The sequence below is a fragment of the Tauraco erythrolophus genome, chromosome 13 (genome assembly GCF_009769465.1).
Source record: "Tauraco erythrolophus isolate bTauEry1 chromosome 13, bTauEry1.pri, whole genome shotgun sequence".
Taxonomy (NCBI): Eukaryota; Metazoa; Chordata; class Aves; order Musophagiformes; family Musophagidae; genus Tauraco; species Tauraco erythrolophus.
The window spans coordinates 20,331,250-20,351,236 of record NC_141477.1 but is presented as its reverse complement, the minus strand read 5'-3'; the positions used below and the strand labels follow the sequence as shown (position 1 = coordinate 20,351,236).

The 19,987-nt window shown below is 39.0% G+C and overlaps 1 protein-coding gene across 1 annotated transcript in view; it reads left to right on the top strand.

Moving 5' to 3' along the window:
- Positions 1 to 19,987, top strand: part of AMMECR1 (AMMECR nuclear protein 1) — a 105,367-nt gene that overhangs the window by 59,614 nt on the left and 25,766 nt on the right. The window contains exon 3 of the mRNA XM_086619723.1: positions 4,281 to 4,391. Within this exon, the coding sequence (XP_086475849.1) occupies positions 4,281 to 4,391 (111 nt within the window). The remainder of the gene's footprint in view (positions 1 to 4,280; positions 4,392 to 19,987) is intronic.

Sequence of the window (19,987 nt, the reverse complement as noted above, 5' to 3'; positions counted from 1 at the left end):
CAGGTGCCTAGAGGTGTGAATTTTCATTTTAGGTCTAACAATGTGTTGCTCAAAACCCCCCTCCTTTTTATTCTAAGGAAAACAGGTAACAGAAGAAAATAAGGATTTTTTTCCAGTTGAAAATGTACATATTTACTTAGCTGTTATTGACCTTGATATCTGTGGAGTTTGGCACTTAGCCTCAGATGTCAGGTTTGCAGTTATGTTAGATGGCAAGTTTATTTGTGGGTTATTGGCTTTGAAGCACCAGAAAAGCATGACAGGCTTGGAGAAAATAGGCAAGCAGCTGCAACCAAGAATGCCGATAAAAAGCAAAAGAACATCACTAGGAAGGAACAAATTCTTTTCTCTGCATACCTTGTCTAGATTCGGTGAGCAGGTTTTCTGTTGTCCTTGTTTAGTGTAAGACTAGAACTGCTCTGTAAAGTTTTAAGTGGCAGACTTGGACTTTATATAAAGCTGTGAGAATTAATCCTAAAATGTAGCAATCAGTGTTTCTGGTTCAGAGATGGCAGCATTAATGCAGGTGCCAGACCTCCTCTGTAATTCTGTGTACAGTTCTGGACACTGATGTTCAAGAAGGTGAATTTAAACTGGAAAAAGGTGTAGAGGAGATGGTCAGAATGGAAAGATCCCCTTTGAGAGGAAACTGAATGAACGCAGCCCATTTAGCTCAGCAAAGTGAAGTCTGAAGAGGCATACGAATTCTTTCTATAAATACTTTGGAGAATAATAACCAGGAAGGGAAAAGAACTATTTAAACTAAAGGACAATGTTGGCACGGGAGTAGCGAGGTGCAAGCTGACTGGGAAAACATTTTGGCAGGATATCAGAATGTTTCCAGAGGTTCTAAACTTCAGTGAGGTTCTGAGGCAACTTTCTTTTTTTTTTTTTTTGGTGGGGTTTTGTCCTCATTATTTTTAAGATGGAGATTGTGGATAATTTATGAACAGAATTATATAATATAATTATTCCTTATGATAGCAGGAGCCCTGAATACCCCTTTCAGCCTTATTTCTTGAATCCGAAGAATTAGAATCCTCTTGGGTCACGGACTGCTCTGAACCTTTGGTCCATATTACACTTTGAAGACGTCCGTGATGGTAATTAAGAAAAGCAGTTCTGTTCAGTAGGCTTGTATCTTTTGTGTAGACATGCTGATACCTTTAGTTGCTCCTGGGGAACAAGGAGGCAAGTGAGGGGAACACAGAAGTTGAAAGGTTGGAAAAACATTTTTAGTCAGATTTTGTAACATATAGGATGCACGGCTACCAGCGGTGGTTCATTTACCCAATGGATAGAGGTTTAAATTGAGTCTGAACGGTATGTTTATGCTACTACCACCACTAGTACAAAAAATATCTGTATATAACCTTTGCTTTTTCTGTTGGTACTCATTGACAAGGACCTTCAAAGCGTATGCAAACGTTTCAGTAATCTATTTGACATTCAGTGATGGTCTCTGGATGCTTTCTTCTGTTGTCCTTTTAAAGCAGCAGTAAGGGTGCATCCTAGAAGGAATTCTGTTTTGACAAGAAAGTAAACGTGTGTATGTTTCCCTGAATTATAGCCATCCACTAAGTGTATTACAGCTAATAAATCTCATAATCCAAAGATAAAGGTCAAGAGAATAATCCTAAAGTCCAATTTGAATCTCATTCAGGCTTGTTTCTGTGCAAGGGGAGAGAGTGTCTTCAGAGCCACTGCAACCCAATAATTTTGTTGATACTATTATAGGGGAACTGGGATACCTTTCTTGAAAATGCCAGTAAAACGCCACGTGTTGATCTGAATGGAGAACAGTGTAATAACCTGCATTCTGCTAAATGGTAGGTAATAGTCCGTTCTGGCTTGGTGCTCTTCAGTTTTTATCAAACAACTTTAGAAACAAAAAAAGAGAGAGTGAGGGGAGGAGCAAAAGGAAATCCAAATCAAAAAGACAGATATGACTTCAGCTTCCTCTTCTATTCATCATCATTGAAAGAAGGGAACTTGCCCAGTTTAATCAAGTAAGGAGGAAGTTGCTCTACCAGCAGGTGATAACGGCAGGTTTTGGAAGTTTATGAGGGGGCTGGATGCTGCTGGATCGGTGCCGTAGAGACGGGGAAGCTGATCGTTTCCTGCCATCTCAGAATCAATGTCTTGTACCACACCAGACAAAGCGAATGGGATGGAAGGAGAAAAGGAATATGGGCTACTCCTTGAGCGTCCAAAACCACGTAGGTGTGCAAAACCTTTGTATGTACCCTTAGTCCAGTTACATTTGTCTCTGTTACACTGTGCAGTGACTGAGCTGCTTGTGTACCAAACCTCTCAGCTTTAGCATACTTAAGAATCTTAGCATAACTAGAAAGGGAGGTTCTGTTTCACAAAATACAGAGAAACTTGCAGATTATGTTTTTACTGATCGTTCAGATGAGGAGTCAGACAAGACATAGTTATCAAAGGTTGTCTTGCAGTGCAGTGTTGTTAATCTTACAGTGCGCTGTTGTAAATCTGCTCATTATTTGCAGCTGATAGTAGTAAGAGAAGATTCTTCTTTATTTTTTGATGCAGCCAACTTGACTTTTTGTGAATTGCTAAGTGTATCTGTGCTTGTGGATCTGCTCCCCTCCTTTAAGGCACATGTGGTAATTATGTTTGCTTTGTAATCTGCTCCTCAGATGCTGGTCTGAGGTAGGTTACCTCCTGTTAGACTTCTTGATCTTTGTAGCAGTGACTGTGGACTATATAGTAAGGACACTGTGTTGAAGACAGCTCTAAAGAAGAACAAGATGCCTTCAGCATGATGGTTTGTGCCTGTGCATAATGCTGAAGAGCAGTGTCTGATCAAACAGCTCTGGAGAGCCATCAGCTGCGCGTCCCTGAGTGTGCGTGTGGTGGTCGCAGGTGCTCTAATGTCACGGATGCACCTTGCTTCTGTCAGCCTCAGTGCAGCCTGGCTCTGGTCTTCATATCAAGAATGATAAATATTTATGCCTGAATGGCCTGTGACTTTCCACAAACCCTAACACCAGATTTACTGCAGGATTTAAGGGCAGGATGCTCTGCAGTCGGGGGGTGGCAAGGTGGGATTGCTTGTTCTGCAGAAACATGAACATATTTGTGATCAAAAATACTCTGTGTCAAGTTGTTTAACTGATGAAATGCCTTTTAAAAAAAATATTATTTTTTTTTAAGCCTAACAGTAAGGGAAAGTGCACTCTCGTTTGTATAATCCAATTTGATTTATTTCCTTTCTGGAAAAAAAGTAAATTTTATATGCTTTTCTTCTCTGTACGTCCCTGTTCATCTCAGACTTAGAATCTGTTAGAGTTGAGAGAACTGGGTATCACAGACCCACGTGCACTCCTTTGAGAAATTCAGTTGGTGCAGTTTTCTGTTGCTTGTGTATTGATGCAGTGCTCTAGAATTGCAGGGAAAACTTTGGTCCCCACAAGTTGTATGGTTTGTCTCTCTCTTGTTAACTCAGTCTATAGATTGGTACAAAGTTGTTTGTTAGTAGAAGTATTTCTTTTTAACCGCCACACTCATGTAATTGAGACATGTTCAACTTACTAGAGATTTTTCTCCACTCCTTTTTGAGATTCTTGTATCATGGAATCACAGAATGGTTTGGGTTGGAAGGGATCTCAAAGATCATCTCGTTCCAACCCCCCTGCCATGGGCAGGGACACCCTCCACTACACCAGGTTGCCCAAAGCCTCATCCAACCTGGCCTTGAACACTTCCAGGGATGGGGCAGCCACAGCTTCTCTGGGCAACATGTTCCCTAACCTGTTTGACTAACTTGGGATTCATGGAGAAAATACCCTTTCCTCAGGCTGTTCTTTAAGTTTGGAGAGCATTCCTAAATGTTCTTGTCTTCCAAGGATTTCTGGTAGTTTCTTGCCAGCAGTGTTAAGGACAAAAGTATTTGTGTTCAGGTGGAGGGGTGGTGAGTGTGACGGGGTGTTTTCCCTTTGTAAAGGGTTCCTTCTGTACCGACGTCTAAGGTGAGGCTTTTACCATTCACAGGAGGATGCTCATGGGTAAGAGTGAGGGACGCTGAGCATATCAAACCTGTTACCAAGAAGTCACATTCTGACCCCAAATATTCTAGCAATCTTATTTTCTATTGTCACATAAGCAACATTTCTAGAACAATCAAAAGAATTGCAAAAGACATTTCTAAGTAGTGACCTGCTCACATACAGTTATTGTAGAGATTTGGCCCCCTCTTGCCCGAAACATCAATATTGCTTCTGTGATCATGTCTCTTTTTCTCTTCCCTAAAACAGCCCACTGTTTGTAACGTGGAAGATCGGTCGAGATAAACGATTGCGAGGATGCATAGGTACTTTTTCCGCCATGAACCTGCATTCAGGACTCAGGGAGTACACACTTACTAGGTAAGATTTTGTTTTCTGTAGCCTTCACTTATGTATTTAAATAGTCTACTGAGGAGATGATAGGTGTGCTTTGGTTCGGTTTAGGGTTTTTTTTTGGCTGTGTCGCTGTACTGATCAATGAAAACTTGTATCTCCTTTTGATGCTAAGTGTATTGCCTGGTTATTTGAATACTGGTGTCATAAGGCTATGGTTTCAGTTAAAAACCATAACTTGAGCCTTTTTTCTTTTTATTCATCTGGAAAACTACTCTCCAGTAGCTTACTGTAACTGACTATCATAGTATTTTTTCCAGTGTTCAGACAAATTTTAACCTTAATAGTTAATGTCAGGGCAGAAGACCAGAAAGTCAGATTTGGGGATTCTCCTATTCACACTTCTAAAACAGCAGGTATTCTCACCTCTTCTCCATCAGGTGCTTCCAATCAGCTGCAGTTAATTTAATGCTACAAATTTCCATTACATGTTACTCTTCAGATACATCCCAGCCCCTGAGTGGGAAGCTTCTGGATGAGGGAGGTAAGTGATGATAATCCTTCACTCCCTGGCAGCATAATCCTTCATTTTTTGATCTACACGTAAATTCATTCACCTTAATATTGTTCCATTTCCTTTGCGTAGAGTGAAAACTAATAAGTTTATCACTAGAGCTAGTAGCAAGCTTTCTACTTGTTTTTCCTAAGAGTTTTCTTAAGTTTATTTTCTAAAGAATCAATGGAATTTTGTTCCACTTGGTTACAATAGACTGTTTATAGTGCTTTAAAATAGAAACTACGTTCTGGCATGTGTAGACCTCTAAAATTGTTGTCACGTTAAAATAATTGGTGCCTTCAGATCACTTTAGATTTGAGGCTTTCCTCCATTACAGGATCTTCCTCTTTGCTGTTAAAATGCCTTGTCAATCCCAGTATTAAGTAATATTAAAATGGGACATGTTCTTTCTCACACGTCTTCCTAGTTTGTTGCAAGCTGAAGTTCATTCCATGCTTCTCTGCTCAGCTTGAAGAAATCAACTGCTCATCTCCTGCAGTCCTTAAAAACTTCTGAAAGACCTAGTTACCTTTATTGTGTTGGTTTTATTTATTGTGTGGTCTGGAATGCCTCTGGTTGTGTCCTTTAAAGCCTCAGCAATCAAAATGGTCAATGAAAAGAAGCTTACAATAAAATTCAAAGCAATTTCTCTGTTGAAGGTTAAAAGCCTTAAAATCTTAAACATTAATGAGCCCAAATGGAGAAGCAGCAAGTTACCCCCTGCACTGGAGAGCATGTCATTTCAGGGTACACTTTACGGTGCCTGATCAAGAACAACGAGCTGGTACAGAAAATTATCCCCTAAGACTAGGAAAAAGGTGATAGACAAAGAAGTAGTCTTTGTTGCTCGTAGATTTTTTTCCATTCTCACAAATCAAATAGGGCTGTACTCTTGCATACCTTTAAAAAATATGTATTAAAAATTAAAACACCTGAGACTTCATTCTGACTCTGAAAGCTGAAGTAAAAATGTATGAAAAGTGATGCAAATTGAAGGGAACTGAAATATTTTCAGTGCGGTATTGAAGCAATGGCCACACGCTGTGGAAGTTTATACGAGGCTGTTCAGAGGATAGTTCAGTAATTTTCAAGATGAGAGAAATGAAACTGTATACCAACCTATTTTTCAAAAATCATTGTGTTTTAAAATAAAAAACTATATTCAGTGACATATTGGATTTTGTTACCTTTTATGGCACCAAAAATGTTTCCTGGTGTTTTTTAAAAAACCCCAAACTTTAGATATGACCACTGAACTATAAAATTCATATCCGAGTGTACAAAAAAGTTATTCCCTTCTATCAATCATTATTTAAAAAAAGAAAGGGAGGGTTACCTGTGATCAGTTTCCTTCATGGTGTTAGTCTTTTCAAGTACAGAGTTTCCAGAGGAGAGCATTTGAGGAATAAAAGAAGCACCTTTGAAACATCTATGAACATTTGGAGTTTGGAGCTCCGCAGGCCTCCTCAGGAGGGATCAGAAACTAGGATGTTATAGCCTGATCCAGCAGTGTGTGGGCAGTAGGCTCCTGCAGAAGATATGACAATCCCTGAAAGAGGGGAAAAAAGAAAAAAAAAAACGAAACAACAAAACCCAAAAACCTTCTTCAGGGAAGGCAAAAATTAATCAACAAAGTAGATGGACTTTCCACTTCAGAAGGTGGAACTTGACCAAAATTCTCATTTGAGGATACAGGCAGATATTCTTCTGACTTTATTTACTTGGACACTGAGAGGCACTTCAGTTATTCCAAAGATGCAGCGTGGGTAAACTGAACCAGGTTGTTTGTCTAGTTCATTCTTATCTTTTTCAGCACCTTCTGTGGAATTGTGGCCCAGCTTTCAGTGAGTACCGTGGTACTGAAGAACAGCTGTTCTTAAATGCCCTGGTGCTTGGCAATCAAAATATCCTCAGTTTCCTTCATGCATGATTTTGTTACAAACACGCTGAGTAGTGCTTCTGATCACGATAAACTTTCCTTAATTCTAGCAGTGATCTCTAGCTGTAGATCATATACAATATGTAGCATATACATCTCTGCATACAGTAGTGTAGTTTCTTTGAAACAGCATAACGATATTTCATCTAGGAATCTGAAACCAACAGTTTTTCCTGGGACACCCGCACCCTCTGGCTTAAAAACCACCTTTTTTTGGGTCTGTAAACAAAAATGGTGACAATGTGTGACCAAGTGAGTTTCTCTTCCCCGTTTTGAGCTCTGTAGGTTGTTATGCTGGTATTGCCAGTATGTTCTAAACAGGAAATTTAGGTAGGATGATTCATCATTAATTGGAGGTATCTGCTGAAGTCGTGAGGAGGGATGAGAATACCCATAGTTAAAAACGCTAGTACTGCGTTCCTAATGAAATCTACTTGTTAAAATTCAATTTTCTCTCCAGTTATATCAGTGAAACACAGGGGAAGGAAGCGTATTATTAAAGTCTTCTGCAGAACTTTATGAAAAGATAGATTCAGATTTAGTGATTTTTATATAATTTTACTAGGATGTTAGTAAAAAAAAAAATCTGTCCTTGTCCAAAATGTTTTACAGTGTTGAATATTGTATATTAGGACATAAGCAGTTTATTATGGGCAAAATGTGTTAATTAAATATCCCACCTGGGTGCTTAAAAATAAACCAATCCAGATTATGAAAAATACCTTGTGTTTTACAGCTCCTTCAAGAAAATACACTGAACTTGGAAGCAGGTTACCACAGAATTTCATAACAGGTTGATAAATTACTTTTTCATGTATTCTGTTCAGCAGTAAGAGTTAGATTTTGGCATTGAAGTTTTAAACTCCTGTTCTCTAACACTTGAGATACTGAATGACATGGTTTCGTTTATTCATTTTACTTTAGTTTTCCTACCCATTTTGTATAACTTGAAGTCATATTTTACACCCAGTGGATATAACAAATATAAGTGTATAAATTAAGTTTTAACTCCGCATTGGTTTATCCTATCAAGGCTAGAATGTATATCTGGGGAGGGAAGTAGTAGGGAAGAGCAGCGAAGAACTGGAAGACTCCAAGCCTTAACTGGATTAGCATAATGGCTGAAAACTGAATTTAAATTTTAAAATAATATGTAGCCCACCCTCCTTAACTCGTGTAGGCCTGTCTCTGCTGCCTGTGTGATGTGACCAGTTTTTGGTGTGTGTTCTACTTGCCACTCCACCTGGGAGGAATACGACTGCTGTCAGACATTCAGCCTAGATGTGGGTGATCAAGAAATGGAAGCAAAGAGGGAAGCTTGGGATGAGAAGCGTAAGATAGAAGGAAATGAAACCTGCAACCCAACTTCCTTCCAACTGAATTTGGGTGTAGGTTCCTTATGAGGATTTGGCATCAACTACTGCGCTATGTTTGTCAGCAATTTCAAGAGTCTCAGTCCTTGTTGCTGCCATATCGCCTGCCTGCGCTCTGGGAGGAGCAGTGCCCCTTTCCTCCTGTTCCACATGGTAAAGTTGACTCTCTGACTGCGAGACTACAGTGGGACAAATTTATTTAAAGGGTAAAATTTAAATTTAAGGGACTAATTTAAGGGGTAAAATAGAAAAATACTGAATGACTGATCACGTTAATATTGATGTTGGCCTTATTTCCTAAAGACCAGAGGGAAGTATTTGTGCAGACAGGGCAGCTTCCCTCTTGTGTTTAGCTGAGGTGACTATTCTGTTTAATTCCTGTTTCTTTTTACTAATCATAGACTTGTTCAGCCTTCTCTGTAATCAGCCCCTACAAGTCCCTGCTGACTTACCAAAGCCTTTACTACCAAGCAGCGTTGCTGTGGGTGTGCGTAGTCATTGCCATTGATCCAGGACAAAGCGTACGCGCGTATCTGACAGTGGTTTTTTGAGCTGCAGGGTTGGGGGGATTATATATGGTTCTGACCTTTCTGTTGTGACCTTCACTGGTCACAGAAATCATAGTCTGAATTAATTCTTGCAAATAGCGTTTCATGTAATATTCAGAGTACATTGTTGCTTCTCCGTTGCCCGGTGATAATATTTCGCAGGCTGTCTTATTTTGTGGCTCTGATTTATGGTAGACCACTGCTGAAAGTCGGCTTTTTTTTTATTCTGTTACTACTCTGCTTCTAGTGGCCACCAATCAAAAATGCCTGGTAATCGTGAGATGAAGCCTTTCAAAATTAAACTCTGCAGTGAGCAATGTGTACTCTTGACAGCCTCAACTCACCAGCGTTATGCCATTCTTAGATGTTTGACATTGCCATGTCATCTGTATAGGGATGAGACTTTACTGAAACTTGGAGCTGTTCATGTTTCTATATTTCATCTAAGCCAAAAAAAAAATTTTACTCAACTATTGTAGACATTAATCTTACAAATAACACCACTTTAATTTGGGTAAATCCTCAGATCTGCCATAGTGGAATGTAATTGCTTGGTAGTAAAATGGCTTGTGATGCAAACTCACAATACCAGAAGTATACAAATTTGAATTTATTGAGCCAGGCGTAGTTACTCTGTGAGAGGCAGCTCAGTGAGTAGGTCTGTAGTGATCCTGTGCACACAGGGCCAGGTCGTTATTTCAGGGAACTGTTGCTTAATAGAACTGTCTACTGCCTTTTCTCAAGGGACAAAGCTGAATACCATACTGGCTCTAGAAGCAGGAATAAAACCGCAAACTTTTGCTTTAATGATGGGTTAAATGCTTCTCCTTATTTCATTACGAAATGAAAATAAAGTTTAGGAAGGAGAAGGAGCATGCCCTAGTGAATATATGTTTCTTGTACATTGTGCGTGTTGGGGATGTAGTAATTCTGCCTTAATTTTTTTATTATTAAAAAAAGAAAAAAGATACTAGTTTTGTAATTGGTCTATTTTTCCTGAGAAAACCCTTGCTGTACACCTGGACCTAGTGGTAGATGATAGTCTGTTTCCTTAGCAACACTTTCTGAAAGAAAGCAAAGGAAAACACTACAAATGGAAGGACAGTCCTTAGATTATTATCTTTATGGAAGGAAGAGCACATAATGATGCCCTTCCAGAGCTTTTTCAATAGATCCAGGATTATTGTATATTGATAACCATTTTACTGTTTTGCTGGGAAAACTGAGTCATGGAATACTAATTCTTCAGCACAGGGGAATGCATTACTGCATTTGGTGGAATAAACTTACTCTGTGAATTGACTGTTTCTGAAAGGTAACTGGAGATCAAGGAAAAATGGATTTTTTTTGAATTCAAAATGGTTATATCTTTATAAAGTCACTCTGAAGTTTGGAGAGGGTTTTGTGAGACTGTCGTAAGTCTAAGGTCTCAGCAGTAGAATTTGGTGTACCTAAGGAAACTGTCCAGAATTAAGATACTTATTTCATCATCTTATTTTAAAAAACATGCAATAAAAATTTAAAAAAATACGCTTCTCATAAAATGCATGCTTTGAAAAAGCCATAATCAAGCAAAATAACTTGCATTAGTTGATGTAATTTGTGGTATTTTGAATAAATCAGATACTCCTGAACTTCGATTGAATGTGAATGAGTAACTGGGGACATCCAGCACTTACTCAGACATTCCGGATGGGTTTCAGGGAGGAGCCATGCCATTTGTGACTCTAGTCTTTCCCACGATGCCCGGGCATTTCACGTCCTTCCCACACAGTTTCCTTCTATTATGCGAAGAAAACGGCGCACACCCTGTAAGTTCAAAGACAGAGTTCCAGTTGAGTTGAAACACTAGTTTGGTTGAAAGTCACATTTGTGTTTGTCTTTGAATATTACTTGACATCAGTAGTTGAGAGGGAGGGTGGAGTTGGGGGAACTGGCCGCCCTGGTTTTCCTAGCAAAGCTCTACATTGCCATAACTCCTCCATTACTGGTATGGATAGTTGTTGGTACTCCATGGCTTTCAGTCAACTTTTTCATCTTTTTGTATGATACTCTTTAAGGGAATGTCTTAAAAACATTTCCTAAAAATCTTTTAGAATGGAATTTACTTTCCTTTGAGACTTTTGGTGACTTGTTGATTTCTTAAGCACTACAAAGACTTATGGGCCAGTGGTGAAGAATATCAGGTAGGACTGTGTGCTCACGCAGCAGACACAGGCGTAGATGAAGTGTGTCTTGGAGCACCTTGTGTTTTAAAGAAAGGTTTGGCATATTCGGAACCTCTTAGCTAGGACAGAATGGAAGAAGTTGACATAGAAGTTACCTGCTTCTGGGCAGGTTCCTCCCTCTGGCTGTTCTCAGCTTAGCAGATGTTTATTTTTAATACAGAGTAAGGGACATTTCCCACAACTTTACTGCTAAGGCGAGGGGTGGTGGTGGAGAAAACTTCCCACTGCCCATCCTGGTCAGTGCTCGTATGTGCCAAATATGAGAAGGATGTTAGCACAGTTTGTCCCTCACTTCTTAAGATGCTGGAAATTGAGGTGCAGCAGTGCTATGTTAGATACCTTGCTCAGTAGAAGTAAACTTAAAGGCTTTGTTTGGCTCAAAGAGCTAATTTTTAGTGAAATCTACTGTTTTTATACAAATTATCAGGGATTAAGCGAGGTCAAAGGAAAAAGAATTGTTTCTTACACTTATAAGCTGTTAAAATCTTTAAACTCTGCAGCTTTGTGTGGGAGGCACTGTGGGAAAGGAGTCTCAATTAAAGTTTTCAGTCTGTCAGCACCTCCTCCATTTAGGTGTTTTCTGATGCTTCCTTTTAAGACTGTGTAAAGAAGAAACAGCACGAACTGGGCGTAGGGGACCAGGCTCCAAAAGCTCTCGTTATCTCTGTTCACTTCAACAGAGATGTTGAAGCTTTTGAAATTGAATTTACCCTTTTCCATAGACGGGAGTAATGAGAATTAAAATGCTCTTGTAAACAGTAGCAGAGTTTTCTGGTATTTTTAAATAGTTCCAATGTGTACTTGTTTCTAAAAAATCATTCCTGTTGACACCAGGAAGAGAGAAGTTGTGTCTTTTACAGAGTTGAGATGGTAGAAAAGCTCTTGGAAGAAGAAATAGTGTAGCCACCTCTGGTGGGACATAAGCAGCCGTGTGAAATGCTGAAGAACGTCTGAAGACGTCTAAGCCTAAACACACTTCACATTCTGAGGAAGTCCAAAAGTCTTGTGGGCCCCAGCACTCGTACCGTGTTTGTATCTGTGAGCATCTGATCTCGGGGCAGGGAGAGTTGGCCTGGCTCGAATTTCATCATTTACAAAGGAAGTTTTTCTATTCATTTGATGCATTGCAGGAGAGAATCTAAATTTACCTGAATTAAAATTAAAAGTGTACTTTTTTTTCTTATATGATTTTAAAATATAATAGCAGGGACAAGAGCACTCCAGGTGTGTTTCTTACGAATCTTTGCTGAACTTTTCAAATTCTGCCATATTGAGATATATATCTATAGTGATATATACACTCCATACAAGTGTATATTGGTGATAGCCTAACAGAAGTTTTGAAGGTCCTTTGATTTCTTAGCTATGTAAATGACAATGTCTTGATACAGTTTACAAAGCATCTCATGCTGGGGAAGTGTGCAAATAAGCAGTTCCTTAGAAATACTTGACGTAGATCCAAACAACCTCACAGATTTCTACTTTCATGTGAATTTTCAAAACTTTAATTAAAACTTTTCTAAGTATAGTTGTAATTAGCACACAGAATAGCTTTTTTTGGCTATCAGTACCAATTACAGAAGGACTGATAACACTCAAAGCGAGGATATTGGGGCAGGGGACTGGTGACAGGCGCCTGTGTTTTAAATATAATATACAGGCTACAAAGCCAGTTAGCTCACATGTTTAAAACTAGGTTTGCTGTTCCAGTGCAATAATTTTTTTTTTTTTCCTTAGTGTAGATTATTTGTAATTACTAACCAGGCAAGCAGTCTCTCAGGCTGGAGAAATACAGTATGTAAATAACTCCCACAAGAACCTGGGGAACTTGTGCAGGTGTTGAGGAGTGCTCCGAGGAGCCCGAGCACAGCTCCTGGGAACTTGCCCATCTGCCAGGAGCCACAACCCCAGCTCCGTGGAAAAGGGCTTCTGCCATAAGGGCAGTTACTAACAGTTGTGCAAGTCAGTTTGTGAAATCACGTGTGTCACACTTCTGCCAGCAAGGAAGCATGACTTTGTTGAGGTGAATGATGTTACTACACCTTTTTACCGAATTTTTCAGTTGAATAAATGTTGTTTAGTTTTGATTTGGTTTGATTTCACAGGGGAAAAGAAGAAAAGCTTTTGGTTTTTTGAACAGTACAACTTTTTGATACATCTAGTTCAAGTAATTTTAATGACTTATGTTTCTATAATACCACAAACTGAAATAGGTCCCAAGCTACCTGTAATGTGCAGTTAATTAGCCACTTTAGATAACCAGCCTAATTGCCAGTAACTTTTTCAGTATTTTATTCATAAACAAAAGCCAGATTAGAAATATATTCACACTGGTACATTCAAACAGTGTTTCTCAGTTTGGAAGACCGCTCATTTTTTCTCTATGAGAAAAGTTGCTGAAGTGAGTGATTTAGGATAAAAATATGTCTACTATGTAATAAAAAAATTAATTCTTTTTCTTCAAATATTGGCTTATATCCCATTCAACTGAAGTGTCAATGTAAAGCCAAAAATGTTTAAAGCCAAAATATAATCTGACTCAACTGTTTGAATGTTGAAAGAGATTTCAATGCATTAAAAAAAAAAAGGTTCAGTGTGCATATGTATATTTCTAACAGCTCCAGTTCTTACAAAAGACAGTTAAAAAAGCTGCTTCTGTTATCTCTTGGCCATTTACCTCCAGATGCTATTGTTAAAGCCCCACAGATACCATGCTGGTTTTGCCATGAAGAAAAAGTACTTGTTGTATATATGAGCACAAAGAAGGGACAGGGGAAATGGAGTTTAAAAATAACTGGAAGGTCATTGCAACCTCAGTCCTTCCATGGAGCATCACTGCTTTTCACCAGAAATATTTTTACATGTTCCGTCAAGAAATTGATGCTGGTTTTGTTTCTGTTCCCAGAAGCTTCTACACAAATTGCAAGCTGGTGAGATGGCCCTTTCTCATCTGTGCTGAGGATGCATTCTGCAGTTTGCTCACTTAGCTACAGAGAGGCTTTTTTTTCCTTTGACCCAGACTGCTAATCCCTCATTGCAAAGAGCAGCAGCTGTGCTTTGTCTGTGGAGGTCTCTGCACTGCGTGCAGCTCATTCGTTAGAGCAACCCCCTCTTTGTGTGTTCTGCTTTTTCAATTACTGAAAGGGTGACTTTCTGTTTTCTTGCTCAGAAAACCCTCTTCAGGTTTGTGGAAGTCAACAATGCATGAATTTATTTATTTTTCCCCAAAAAACAGAGGTTTCCAAGAGCTGTTATATATGATTTCACAAAACTGTGTGTTTGACTAAAGTGTTCCTGACATTCAGGAGGTGAAACATTTCTGAGTTGCTTTTTAGAAAGGTGATGAAACCTATTTCCATTTAAATCCTTTAGGTAGGTGTGTTGAATTGTAGCTCTAATGGATATAATGATGACTAAAACAATTTTGTGTGTGTGTCCACGTTGTATCCGCACTTAACGCTGAATAATCAGGCTTCAGTTGCTCTTGGTGTAATTCCCTCAGTTAAACACATGTAGCAATGGAAGATGTTAGTGGTAGTTGAAAGCCAAGTTAGGACCAGACCAGAACAGACAGTTATCTGCTGGTTTAGGCTTTTTGCTGCAGTGAGCAACAAAACTGATCGCCTTCAAAGAGAGAAGAATTTAGCCTGTAGTTTCTCTAAGACGATACGATGTGAAATATTTAATTAGTAAGCACAAATCTCACATTTCAGTTAATCTCGTAGTCGAACATTCATGTTTTGTAATAATCTTGGTTCTGTAGCTGAGCAGAATTTTCAAATGTATGTGATGCTGTTGAGTTAAATGCATTCCTTGAATACTTCAGTTATCATCTTTGAGGCTATAGACAGATGTAGCCTAACCTGAGCCTTGGCTTTTCTGCATTTCAGAACTTCCTTTTCATTCCACTTCAGCTGTTCTTATTTGCTACTCAAAACCTGGTTTAGAGTGGAAGACACATACAGGGCGACAGCTGGCAGATCTGGAACTGAATGTACTGTTTGGCTGAGCTTGCAAAGGTTCTGTTGCTTGGGCATCTTGACCTTAGATGCAGTGATTTGTGACTGCCCCATCCAGTCACTTCTGTAAGCTGAGTAAGTTGCATGTGGCATTGAATGTGCCACCCCAAGTAGACGGAATTGTGACAGAAAACAAGAAGGAATAAAGGGATGCAATAGTGACCTGCTGTCATGAGAGAGAGAAGTGGCAGAATTCTAAAAGGAGAATAAGAAGGTGGCATACAGACAACTTATTTGGGTGTGGAAGAAGATCAAGGGACGGAAATGCAGGAAGCAAAGCTTCCAGCTGTATAGAATGTGTTCCTATATCTAAAACATACTCTGTTTTTTCATTGGTGATTTGTAGAGGTATTGAACAGTCATAGCTTAATCTGTTCATGAGATTCCTGTATGAAGTAAAAACCTACACACGCACAAAATTAACAGAAAAAATTGCTGGGAAGCCTTGTTTGTTGCCTTAAATGAGGAATTAAGTTTTGTCCCAATACTGCTCTAGGATGACTTCACAATAGCAGAAGTAAGTGTCTAGAAATCAAAATCCTCATGAAATAAGGAGTGGCTATTTCTTTCCCTGAGATCTCGTTACATACAACATGCCATGAGGGACTCATCTTGTGTCTTTTTTAATATATGTATAAAACCACTGAGAATTAGTAAGGTGCTGTGAGCTCCTATACCAACCTTTGCACTGGCAGCACTCAGACTTGCATCCCTCTGCAGACAGACTCGCAGGATGCGTAAGAGATTGCACTTAGATAAAAACCAGCTGGTTTAACCATAATCCAAGTTGTGATACCGGTGAAAACATGTATCTTGGGAAACAAGCCAGGGAGTTATTTTGTGCCTTGTATTGTAAGTGGTTGTATTCCAGTCCGTAGGACAGTGTGGACCCTGGCTTATTCTCAATTTATGCACTTGTTCAAGAATTGCACATCTGGATTCTGTCTGCTTTCGTTTCATATAGCAGACTATGTTCATCAATACCTTCATGTTTTTTCATCTTAATCTTTTTCTATGAAACATTTAACGCAACACCTCAAGTAAGTGAGTGATCTTTTTCCTTCTCAATGCAGTTACTGCACATTCTACCACACCTCCTGTTTTCCTTATTCGTAATTATTTTATATATATAATTTGATTATATATATATAATTTGGCCATCGTTGTGGTTTCAAAGTCCTGGTCATAAAACATCATTTCTGTATTTGTGACAAACTTAAAAAAAACCCACTTAATTGTAGAATTCCATCCCCAGCATTTACTGTCTTGGTTGTTTTTAAAGTGAATCACATTGACAACTAATAAAAATTCAACTACGCTGTATTTTTATATAAAAATATAATATTTCTGGTGACAAAAGGAATATTGAGAAAATGAAGTACTCTTTTTGTTCCAGACTTTCAACAGTATGATAAAAATAAACCCTTTTTACAAGCTGCAGGAAATGGAACATGTAAATGTTCAAATTATATTAATGTATTTGTGTATCATTGCGTTGCTGAGACGTTTAGGAACGTATTTTTCCATATGTGCTTAAGATGAGGCTTTTTAAAGTTCATAAAGAATTGAAAATATTTCATGTTAATTCTTTCTTTTTTAAAATAATGACTTGAGTGCATCTTCAGAGGGGAGTAATATTTTGTGAATTGATGAAAGGAGGGTTGAATTCAGCAATAAAGTGGCTTTAAAGATTTTTGTCTTGACTTCAGTATCTGTTCTGGAGTGAAGTGGTGATCTTAGGTCAATATTGAGAGACTTGCTGGAGATGTAAAAGAATTCTTGTTTTCATGCTCCTAGGGATTGAGTGGTTAGCATTGCTCAAGCTATACAGTTCTAAATGTAATTGAGCAGTTCATTTTTGTTAATTATCTAAACTTTGCCATCTGCTGGAGAGCCTTTTAGTGACATTCTAATTTAGTCCAGTTGGAGCTCAATTACAGTTTTCTGACTAGTCTGCTATGGTGTGTTCACCAAACAAAAACCTACACACCAAACCCTGGTCAGTTTTGTTATTCAACTTTTAAATGAGCATCTGGAAGGACTGTGACAAGCTTACTGTGTTATGTTGTGAGATTAAGTGCCGTGGATTTGCTTTTTACGTTACCAAACCAGGACATTTCCATGCCAATTGGCACCTTTCAGCTTCCTGAACGTTTGCATGAGTGTGACACAAAAATGCCACACCTTTTTGAGTTCTCTTGTCCTCGTTTATCCCAGCATGACGATAGATGCAGGGAGGGGTGAGGGACAACACGGGAAAAGACAGAAAAGAAGCCGCCACCTACGAAGGAACTACTGCATACAGCTGCTTTACCTTATGTTCCCCTGTAGACAGAAAATACTGTTCAAGGTCCGTGCTGAGCAGTTCGGAGGAGACACGACTGTTTTGCACGGATGTTCCGAAGTGGCTTTGTTCAGTGCCAGGAGATGGAGTGCATGGAACGTAGCAGTCGCAGGTTTTTTGCTGCACCTGGGCAAACGCGCAGTGATTGCACGCTTTCTGCCGTAACCTGCTGTCAGATGTACCTCTGGCTTCCTGACCTGTGCGTGGAGACGCTGGATTTAGCACACCTCTGTGAAGGCACACCTCTGAACTAGTGCTGAAGCTCTGCTACGTCTTACAGTTACGTTAATTTAAGATATTTTTTTTTTCAGTGCCATAGGACATACTGTATAGTAACGCAAAAGGATCCCCCCACGCCCGGCAGGATTAAAATAGGATGAGAAAAATGCAGAGTCTTTAACTTGCTTGCTCTTTCTTCACATTCAAGGAGAAAAGTAGGTCCTTTAGAACCACAAAAGGGGTGTCATGTAAGATTTCTGGCTTCAGGAAACAGTAAGGAAGTTGAAGCGATAGAAAGTTGACTCTTTTTAATGTAATCAGGACACTACAATATTACCTTGTGGATTTTATTTTTTTTTTTTTAAGTTCTAACTGCATTATATTTTCCGATGGGAGCAGATTGCAGGAGCTGCGACTTTTGCGATCCTACTTTTCCACTGGAAGGCCATAAGAGCACACACACAAAATTCTCCTAAACTTTAAGGACTTCTCCATACAAGCCTTCAGTGTAACGTTATTGTGGTGTAATGATGAACTGGGTTTATTTGGAAGAATGCAGAGTTCGATGAAATATTTCGCTGGGTAATTGTCAGAGCAGTAGAAAAAATGTCTTTACTCTTTTTTTTCTTCTAAAAAGCTCTGTTTAAATTTATGGAAGCCTTATCTTTTACAGCTTCCATGGTTATGAGCTTTCTTTCCTTACGAGAGATTCTGTAGTGGTGAGTGAATGAAGAGCTTGATCATGTACATAAGACTGACAGAACCAGTAAGAGCTGAACCTCCAGGAGTTTCAGACAGTGGTCATTATGCAGGTGGACACCAGCTCTGTGTCTTAACAGGTACTCAGCATTGACTGCAGATTCACTGAGAAGCATCCCAGACCATGTTAGTCATTCCGTGTGGACTTGATCTGTGCGTGTACCATGGGTCAAGATAGCCAAAGTAAGAAATGAAGGTTAAAATAAGGATTTGTCTGGAAATTTGTAAGTGTCCCTAGAAATATTCTCTAAATACCTCTTTTGTTGATTTAAACAACTGGTGAACTTGTTTGGGAAAAAACAACAAGGTCCCAGACCCTTACCAGCAACACCAGTATGGTTTGCTTTTTAATTGTGTGTACAGCAGCACAAAACATACAAACACACACGCACAGATACTGCTAAGAATATAATCAAAGCCATTGAATCATTTTCCACTTCTGACTGCAGTCAACATCCAACTCAGTACGTATCAAAGAAATTTTCAAAGATTTCCATAACCCTTTGCCTGCGTGCTGTGGTGCCTTAGTGACTATTGTGTCACCTGCTATCTCATGGAACTGCTTCTCAACAACTGCGGAATCGGTGAGTCCGTACAGCACAGTGAACAGGTGGAAAAACGCTGACCTTCATGTACCACTGCAGTAAGCAATGGTGAGGAAGCAGTTGAATGCAGAACCAGAACCAATTGTTCAGGTTTCGGGAGTACTTCAAACAAAATTCCTGAATTACTCTTTTTTCCTCTCATGTACTTGACTAATTTTTAAGTTAATATTTTTATAAATATATCTTTCAAGAATTTCCAGTTCAATGATGAGGGATTGCCAAAAATCTCTAATTTACAGCCATAACCACATACCATTCTTAGTACAGCTTTTGTTAGCTTTACCTATGTTACATTGTGGGTTTTTTTTCAGTGTTCTTCTTGAAAGTAGCCCCACTAAGTGAGGATTGCTGAGGTTTTCCTGGGTTCTGTCATCACCAGCAAGAGCCTTTTCTGGTTTATTCCAGACGGTGAACAGTTTTGACATGGCTTGGGCAGCGCGAGTATTAAGTGGGACATCTCTGTTCTGGAACACAGAAGTGATGGGTCCCGTGTGGGAGGACAGGAATTACCCCTGCCCGGTTCTGCAGGAACCTGCAGCATTGATTCAGAACCTTGCTTCTTTCTTTTATTTTATTTTTAGCATGTCTTGGATTTAGATGAATAATTTTACCAACCAAGAGGTTTAGATGTCTTGACTTTTAGCAAACTCCCTAAAGATAAAGTTTTTAGATCTTTTGACATCTGAATTCAAAAAAAGCTCTGAAATGTAGTTGTTCTTGTCCCTGTTGTCACTGCTGTCTAACCGGGAGAGAAGCTCAAGAAACTATTGAAGTGAGCCAATAATGGTTTCTGTCTCTTTGGTAGATGGTAGGTTTTTTGCCCAGAGGTTCTTTTCTTCCTTATCACTCAGCAATTTGAAACTGGTAATAATAACTTGGTATATTGGTTTGTCCTTCAGGATATTGTGAACAAACCTAAGTGTTCTCTTAGGAGAATGGTTGAAATGGAACACTGTAAACTTTGTTGTATCTGTTTCTGGGTCTACTCTTGATAGATATTATGTATTTTTTTAATCAGCATATTATATTAATG